A 9,614-nucleotide genomic window follows, 5' to 3' on the forward strand; every position below is an offset into this window, starting at 1 on the left:
ACTAGTCCATGCGAATTCTTTAAAGGAAAAGAAAATAGCTTATTGTCTCGACTGAATATAACGTGAATTTAACGTATATAACTTGTAATTTTAACTGAATTGGATGACATACCAATTTATGATTATTATAGTAGTATATCAATTAACAAACCAATATCTCAAAACCTTATGGTGGCGACGAAATCAAACAAACCCAAGAATGACAATTCTACGGAAAAAGGGTTTTCAGTATAAAAATAAATAAAAAGGTGACAAAAGGCAAGTCATTAGTTTGAAAATCAAAATGTATGTAATGTGGTTTTCTGAAAATGACGCAATTATCAAAAGCAGTAATCATTTATAAATAAAACGCGTACAATTTTTGGCTACGATATATGACTCGGTCCAATAATAATTGTAAGACATGGTACTACTAATTACTGATCGTACAATTGCCTCTTTTTTCTATGTGACAAATTTGATATCATTATTGACTATTCGATTGTGACATCTAAGATTATTCCACTCGTATGCAATAAATGGTATACAAATTAAATAAAAATAACCATACTCATTTGTAGAGACAAGGATTAGTATGCTATACTAATTTTCAAACTAAATCAAGTTGGACTTAAAATCAAATGTTGGATTCGGCACATTTTGTTGCTACAATTGCAATTACACAATTACTCTCAAAATTTGCAATTACTCGTGTTTCAAATTTCTTTCCATTTATTGAACACTCCTATTTATGTGTTCCAAGAGAACCGGAACGAATCCGCAACCATTACCAACGATTTTCGCCTTTTCATTCCATATCCGTAGTCGACTGTTTCAAACCGAAACCACAGTTCCAGTTCCAGTTCCAAAACAAAACTCAACCTGACAACTTTGGATCACCAATTACATATGCAAATTTTGTAAGAAATCAAATTTCAAATATTTTACGTTCTTCCACTACATTTACATCTTCAAAATCTCCAAACTTGATGGAAAGAAAAGTCTACAACTTTCAATCTTTGTATAAGAAAATCCAAATCCAATTAAGAAAAACAAACATTGGAACTCATTTTATGAATTAAGAACTGTGGGCGATGATATGAAATCACAAGTCACAAGATCCGGGGTTTGGCGATATTTGCCTTCCTCGTGGAGCATTCAATAACGCTTCTTTCACCATTTCCGTAAGTTGTGAATGCTTAAGGCCCTCAAACTTTCCTTCTTGAGTTCGACATTACCATATCGAAGTACTTCAAGATATTTCTTCAGCAAATATAATGTCAAAAACATATTGCACTGCACGACGAAAGCAAATACTGGTGATTGAGTATCAAACTCTACAATATTAGTTAAGCTTATGAACATTTGAACCCATACTAAGAATCCTGCAATGGAAATTTGATTTTAAGAATTTACAAATGGGCTACTAGAAAGTTCAGTTACCTTCGCCTTCGGGGGATATTAGGTTGATCTACCAAAAGCTGTTGAAGTGCCCCTAAGTCAGCACTTGCACTGAAAAGATAAACCCACCAATGAACTCAACTCATCAAAAATGAAAGAGCGCAAATTTTAAAGAGAAAATAATGAAAGCAAACACATGACATGAACAAAGAACGCATCATTCTTAGAGTAAAACGATCAATAAAAAGCAGCAAAGTTAAAGACTAAAGACCGGATGCAAACTTCCTGAAGTCAACTTGTTTGAACAAGGAACTACACTTACTAAATCGTATTTGAGGAGTAAAGTCGCAGAGAGTCAACAACAAAGCATGATATCAATGATTAGAGGTTTGATTTAAGTTCATTCTTCATTCGCATATATCAAGTTTCTAGCTTGTCTGAACCAACATAGTCATAATTGATAGGACCGGTATAAAAAAGCATACTTGATTGTTTAACATAACATAGTCCAAACTAAAGACACTACTATACCATCATTCCAGAAGGCCATGGAAGGAGGCATAGGTTCTCGCTAGATGGTATTTAGACAAGCATTAACCTGGGTTTCAGTGCAAGGGCGGGGAGCGCAGATACCAGAGATAATTTAAGAAGGTACCTGATGACAAAAAAACCATCAAACACCCAAAATAAGTTCAGAGAAAATTTTCTTTTCATGGAGAGTAATTGGTTAATGCATTCCCTAAACAAAAAGACTACGAATCATGAGAAAAAACAGAGCCTACCTTTAAGTATAATTCCTTAAAGATCGTACGAGATATCATGTGAAACTACTACTAGTCTAAACGGCAATTATGTCAATTTTAGGAGCACCAGCCGTATGTCTACAATACTGAAGCTAACTATTAGTAATAGCATTAATCTCCCACAAGATGTCTCATACTGGAAATAATTATAAGAACAATCTACAGCTTCAACTACAACAGGAATTTAAAACTAACTTAAATTCAAATTTCAAAGCATAACAAATAGGTCCATGTATGATCAAGGCTTGATTAGTGTTCAACTTTTTGGGAAAAGAAGGTAAACGAATAAAAAACATAAGCGGTAGATAGAGTTGTGATATCCTTACTCTGATCGATGCATTTCTTCAAGAAGTCTAAGTCCTTCTATGCAATCTGCAAGAGTTGGTTTTACTCCAATCTGTTGCTGCAGTTGTTTTGCAGTCATCTGGGCAGACCCTACTTTCGCAAGCTGCTTGCTATCACGAACCACCTTCTCAAGGGAAGAAACAATCCCACCAAATTCTTTCCTAAACAAAAATTTACCCTTTAGGCCCACCATTCCTTGCAATATTAAACAACTTGCTCACTCCACTTATCAAGGAAAATGCAATGCTAATCAAGGATTACAAAATGCAGCACAACAGCTGAACCTATGTGTAAGTTATTATAATCAAGAAGTTTTGTTTCTTATCAAGTGATTTCCATTTTAAACCAACAAGAAACATAAACATATGCAAAAACAGCTTACTAAGAAAAATAAAACAGAAATCAGTAACAAAAATAAATAGATGGCACTACATAGTGTTGTTGATGGAGAGGAGGATAGTTTGAAAGGAATCCATCTGCTTTGCCAGCACAACACCTTCTATGCCCTCAACACATCTCAAAATTTCATAGTTTTGCAAATTTTGGATCGCCTAAAACATCAATTAATCAATAAACATTTCCAAAAAATCGAACAATTAAATACTTGAACTGAAGAGAACGGTACCTGAAGCCTCTGGATGATGGCAGATGCATTAGAAAATTGCGAAATAAGTCGAGACTGAAGCTCTTCCCATCGGCTAGTTTCATCCTTAATTTTCCGGAATTGTCTCTGATATTTTTCACTATTGACTCCATCCTTCCCAGCTCAAACTCGTTCCCTTCCAATCTAACAACATATTAGTAAAAGAAAAGTTATGGGATTACACAGTTGCCACTTTGGCGGGAAAAAGTTGATGTGTTGGGCAAAAGACTGACTTCTTCAGCATTGCATGAATTTATAATCATGATATTTAAAGTCATGACTCATGAATTTTTGGAGAAATCACAATTCGAACTCTTGCACAATTTTATAGTCATGAATCCCTATCCGAACTCATAATACCCAAATTCAAATTACTACTATGAAATACCCCCAATTCAAGTAATAAATTCAAAACAAATGGTTTGAGCATTACATAAAGCCAATTAATTTGAATTAACCCCAATTCAAGTCATAAATTATCGCCCCCGGTTCAAGAACAACTTTTTTACTTTTTAATCTTTCAATTCAATGTTAGAATACAAGAGGAATAATATTATAAAAATTTTTACCAATTTTTCGCAATAGGTGTGGAGCTTAAAGCTTTTCAATATTTCTTCATGGAGGATGCAAAAGGGGGGGCTGAATAGGGGGAGAGACAGAGGCGTGGTCGGCTGGCGTTGGAGAACCCGGCGTGAACGATGGAGAGTTATCCAAACCTTTTTCAATTTGGGCTTTTTCTTTTTTATTTCCTCAAATTATTTCATTTAGGCCCAAATTATAACACTCGTATGCCCAACTAAATTTTAATACTCCAATTTCTATTCTTATCAAATGTGACATTATATACTTTTATTAAGTAATTAAATATATTAGTGAGTTTAGACCCAATATACTGATATTGTGTCTTATTTTTAAAAAAAATAATAATACCAAATTAGTGTTAAGAAAATAAAATAGGTCGCTTTAATTTTTTTGGCCGTGCGCAAATATTATAGGCGAAAGAGTGGCGGGGGTGTTAGCTCTAATTTGCAAAACAAACTAAAGCAACCATAAATTAATAATAATAATAATAATAATAATAATAATATATCATAAAGTCTATAGTTTATAACATTTTATAGATTGATTAAAAATGAAAATTCATGCATGTATTGATGATAAGTTTATGTGGGATCCATTACTCATGTTTTTCGTGCGTTAGTAGGAGATGTAGTAACTAGTAGGGAGGTTATAGATAATCTTTATTGATTCAATAGATACAATTGATTGACAATAGATAGTACACAGTAATAAATTTTATAAAAAAAAAAATACATGTAAATTACAAAGAAAAAGGGCAACCATATCCATATGCCCCTGCATTAAAATATCCAACCAATTCAAATATTAAAAAAAAGAAGTACTCCATCATGAGACACAATTCACACCAGCTGCCCCTGCATTAAAATATGTAGTCGTATATCATCAAATATCAATAAAGTTTGATTTGGAAAGTATGTCAGAACTCAACAATTAAATCACTAGAATACATCTAATTGGACCGGGTCGGGCCTTACATCTTGCAAATATGGCTTTAAAACTCTTAAATTTGGGATCTCCCAAATTTATAAAACAAATCTCAAATATTTCTATCAAAATGATATAGATATTATTGTGTCCTTTTCTTCCCATCAAAGGGCCCGCCGCTTTAAAGGGTCAACTTTTAATAAAGGGATTTATAAAAATTTGAACAAAAATAGAAACAAAACTATTTTAGAGTTTTAGACAACATCAGATACTACTATAAAATACTAGTAGTATGTGAAATCGATTAAAAACATATAACACGACGTTTACCAAGTACTCCTAATGCAATAGCAAATAGTACTACAAATAGAATATAGCTACATCTAATAATATAATTAGTATTATTAGTCGAATATGTGTAGGGTCCCATAATTTTTTCTTTGTTTTTCCCAACAATTTTTCTCATCAAAAAATCTTTCAATTCTTTACCCCGGAACTCTTTGCTATTAAATCCCACCTAATTAACAAAATACCTATAATTATAACTTAATCACATTCAATACATACAAACAAACATCTTTTTATAATATGGAGTAGTAAATAATTAGTAGGACTATTTTTACTTGTCTCCCACAAGCTTGTGCATTCTGCCCTATCTTCTTCTTGTTCTGTCATCTTTATCAATTCCCACTCAACACTGCTTGCCTCTGCATCAACAAATCAAGATTTGAGAAAAAAAATTAAAGAATAAAAAGAAAAAAAAGAAAGAGAGAGAGAGAACCATCTTTAGTTGTGGTATGCTTCTGATGAGTTCTACACTTATCCATATGAATAAATTGAATAGTACAATTAACTTGTGCAAATGCTTTGGAAGTCGACTGAAAATATGAAAACCCAAAAAAATCATTGTAAAATACCAATATTATTATTCTATGTTTTATAATAAAGTAGGAGTATTTAATTTGGTGGGTTGGGGGAGAAAGCTGTTGCGACCAACCAAAAAATGTGGTGACATGAAATTTTATTTATTTGACGACTGTTGTTGCTAAGTGCAACCATTCCCTTCTGGGATTCAGCAATCTATTAAAATTTAGCAATTTATTAGTAGAATAGATATTGTCCTCTTCATATTCAAGTTTTTTTTTGGGCAATTGTTATAACACAGGATTATAAGTCCTATCTACATACGTGTCGTTTCTTCATTTGATGCAGAAAATAAAGACTGCGGATATTTCTATTTTTTTGGGTAATTTGGATTTGAAATAAATGGATATGGATGAGGATGAGGAAAATTGCATGTCTCGTACGCTTGTGGATTAGAAATTTCATGTACTAGTATATTGCTTTCATAAAAAACCTCACCTTGTCTTCTAAAAATAATTTTTCTTAAATTACAAATTTTAATACAAAAGGGGAAAATTTTAAAAACCCCAATTAAAAAAAAAATAAGTTTTCGGGAAATACAAATTCTATTTTTTTGGAAATTTTAAAAAAAAAAAAGAGTTTTTTTTGGGGCCGGGGGATAATTAACAAACTTGAGAAATAAATACTAGTACTACTACTAATAAATAAATAGTAGTACTACTTATTTAGAAAGTTTCTATTAATATTTTATAATCAAAATTTTTTAGCCCAAATTTTATTCATCAATGACTTATTTTTTTAAAGATGTGAAATTCAATGTAAAAATAAAAATATTTCGACAATACATTTTTTAATAATATGTGAGATAAAAATTCTACTTCCGCTAACAAAAGGCAAAAGTAAAGTTTTATAACAACAATTATCATTTTTTTCAGAGATATTTTTAAATTTTACATCAGACTTAAGTGAATTTAGTTGTTAGGTAACAAAATTTGGACTATGCTATGTCAAAACTCTGGAGAACCGAATTATTAGCTATTGAAATTTGGGCAATTTAAAATTTCCCAAAAACCTTCTAAAAAATAGTAATGTTTAGTTTATACTAAAATAATTTAAATTTTTTCAAATTCTCAAATATTAGTATTGTTAAACATTAATCATGAAAATATAAAATTATACAATAATGTACTTAAATGTTATCAAAGAGATCATGGGCCCCAAAAAGGTCTGAATGTGGGGTCGTTTCCTGATAATAATATGCAGTATAATTTCGAAGGTGTATCTATTTATAATAAAATTAATAGGGCCCATTTCCTATCATATTAATATTGATATAGACGAGGAAATAGACGTTGAACATATCTTCTTTCAACCAGTCATTTTTGGGTTTGGCTTTTCAATTAAAAAAAAAGAGATAAAACGTAGTACAAATTTTATATTTATGTTATTTCAGATCCACGCAATTACTACTTATCATCTTACTATTTTATTTAAATATTTAGATGTGTTGGTTGTCATGTAACCAATTTAAAAGGGTTTTCCCAATGGTCAAAATTGGATAGATATGAATATGATCATTGATTTGATTTATAGTCATGACCCACTTCATTTATTGGTAATTTTATAAAATTAAAAACCCAAATTGTACGAGCTTGAAATAAAACAATTAAATGTACCCCCCTGATGTGGAGACATACATATGTACTGTTTTTTTTTTTTTGGGCAGAGTTTTTTTTTGTGATGCGGCTACTTGGGTGAGTCTAGAATATTGTTGGTTTATTATGGTGTGCTGTTATTGTTGTTTTGGATATCTGCTCGTCACTGCTTCTTCCACTATACACTTCGCTCTGGAAATTTTTTAAGTGGACATAAATTTTAATACATAATTATTAAAGTAAGATATAAACAAAAACAAGTAATTGAAATATTTTAAGTAGAGAATGAGTTTATTTTATTAAAAAAAACGAATATCTTATTAGAGAAAAACGAATATCTTATTAGAGAAAACGAATGTCCAAATTTATAACGTATATATTTTCGGATGAATAAATAGAAAAAATTTAATATTCTTATAGGAGGGAATAGTAAAATTTATTCAAGTTGTAAAACTTAGATGTTATTGTTAGAAGAGATTTGGGTTCAAACCATCTACTAAATTCGTACAAAAGAATAGAACATTTCTAAAGAAATTTTCAACACATTTTTCCACTATTTTACTCTCTACTTTTTCTCTCTTCATCTTTCTACTTTTTTCATTTTTCAATTTATTCTCCATTTATTAATTTCGTTTAACAATTTTTCTTAGTGCAAAAAAACGCCTCATTCTATGAAACAGGCTAAATTCTATAAATATGTGATTCGAAAAACTGCTTCATGGATATGTGGTTTTTTTCTTTCTACATGGGTGTTACGGATTCTAACTTATAATATTTGAATGAACAATCGACTCTGAAGCAAAATTTTCCATGGTCTTGACATCCCCTGGCAATATGACTTGGTATGTCCAACTAATAATATTTTGAGAAATGGAATTATGAAAGTATTATGTGAATTAGAAACTAATTAGTGTATATATAAATAGATTTATTATTTTTTAATATGGAAATTCTCCCAAAATTGCCGGAACTTATACAATTTTTATACTGATATGCAATTATAGTACACTCTAAATTTGGGATCTTATGCATACCTTTATATATTTTGATTATGTTTTACATATGAACGAAAAATCTTGAAATATACTTAGGTACAAGTTTTTTATATTAAAATTACGTACCCCAACAAGTTATCAAACCATCCATCTCATCATTATCAATCAAATTAATTATTTGTATTACAAAGACTTTTTGAATATTTCATAACTTCGATGATTTTATTTTCTTGTTTTGAATATTTTTTGAAATTTTGACACGCTCTGAAAATGCATAAAACAAGTTAAAATCTGAAATCAATTAATAAATATTAAAACTGTATAAAATTTAATTTACGTCATATTTTATTAATTGTGTAGATTTTTAGTTTATATATAATGTGTAGAGGAGGATGTAATTATATACGTTGTATATATTAATGCAGATGAGGAAGGTTTAGAAAATTGTGGAGAAATTTCCCCTATTTTAAAACAATGGATCAAATTAGCTTCACAACCATGCACATAAAATATAATAGACTAAAGTCTTTTTTTGGTCCTTAACATATTGCGATTTTTTATTTTGGCCCGACATTAACTTTTGAATTATTGGGTTCTTCACAAATAAAAACGAGATTCACATTTGGCCCGAATTTGACAACTTTAAAAATTTAACGGCCCAATGGTTTTTAATTACATTTTAACTGAATTAAGAGTTAATATTAGAATTTTAAATTTTTTTAAAAAAATGAGGAAAATAGGAAATTGCTCTCAAATCGGCGTGGATTTCTTACGAGGAAAATTTGATGAATGCTCCGTTCCAAATGGCATTCCTTCCACAATTAACAAAATTATTAATACGAAAAAGGAGATCTAGCACATTGAAGCCTTAACGAAGGAATTAACCCTAAATCGAGGGAAATCGGGATTCATCAAGATGCTACAGATGGGGGGGACCAAGTTCCCTATCCGGCGCCGATGAGTCCTTCGAGCAAAACGTTCCCGGTGGCATAAACCCCGATGAAATCCCCTAATTCGAGATAACACAAGAGTAACTGGAGGAATTGGTGGATTTGGTGAAGAATTGGTGGATTTGGAGAGGAATTGAGTTATGGATTTGCATATTTGGATGAATCTTTTTTCCTTTTTTTAAAAATAATTAAAATTCTAATTAGATATTAGACATTAATTAAATATAATTATTAACTTAACGGCAAAATCGAATTAAAATTCGTTGTTAAATTTACGGACAATCGGATCAAATGTGACCCATTTTATTTGTGAAGGGCCAAATAATTCAAAAGATAATGTTCGACCAAAATCAAAAAACGAATATGTTAAGGACAAAAAGGGACTTTAGTCAATATAATATTTTTAGAGTTCTAGTTGTCAAAATGTTATTAGTAAGTCATATTGCCACTTGGTATGTCAAGATTATAGAATT

At 30.6% G+C, this 9,614-nt stretch overlaps 1 protein-coding gene across 1 annotated transcript; it reads right to left on the bottom strand.

The window, feature by feature from the left end:
• Positions 1-594: 594 nt before the first annotated feature.
• LOC125199010 (uncharacterized protein At5g43822-like) lies at positions 595-3,800 on the bottom strand. The gene is made up of 7 exons (XM_048097207.1): positions 3,741-3,800; positions 3,154-3,315; positions 2,510-2,689; positions 1,979-2,035; positions 1,423-1,491; positions 771-861; positions 595-645 (listed from the first exon to the last, which is right to left on the bottom strand). The coding sequence occupies exons 2-7, from the start codon at positions 3,282-3,284 to the stop codon at positions 595-597; spliced, it is 579 nt and encodes a 192-aa protein (XP_047953164.1). The 5' UTR covers positions 3,285-3,315; positions 3,741-3,800.
• Between the last annotated feature and the right edge of the window lie 5,814 nt (positions 3,801-9,614).

The sequence above is a fragment of the Salvia hispanica genome, unplaced genomic scaffold (genome assembly GCF_023119035.1).
Source record: "Salvia hispanica cultivar TCC Black 2014 unplaced genomic scaffold, UniMelb_Shisp_WGS_1.0 HiC_scaffold_349, whole genome shotgun sequence".
NCBI classification, from domain to species: Eukaryota; Viridiplantae; Streptophyta; class Magnoliopsida; order Lamiales; family Lamiaceae; genus Salvia; species Salvia hispanica.

Bases quoted from the DNA above. Each gene is read 5' to 3' on its own strand.
- LOC125199010 (XM_048097207.1), bottom strand. From the start codon at position 3,284: ATGGAGTCAATAGTGAAAAATATCAGAGACAATTCCGGAAAATTAAGG. The intron at 1,492-1,978 runs GTTAATGCTTGT...TTATCTTTTCAG, and splicing joins GCCCTTGCACTGAAACCCAG to TGCAAGTGCTGACTTAGGGG. The intron at 862-1,422 runs GTAACTGAACTT...CAAAGTTGTCAG, and splicing joins AATATCCCCCGAAGGCGAAG to GTTGAGTTTTGTTTTGGAAC.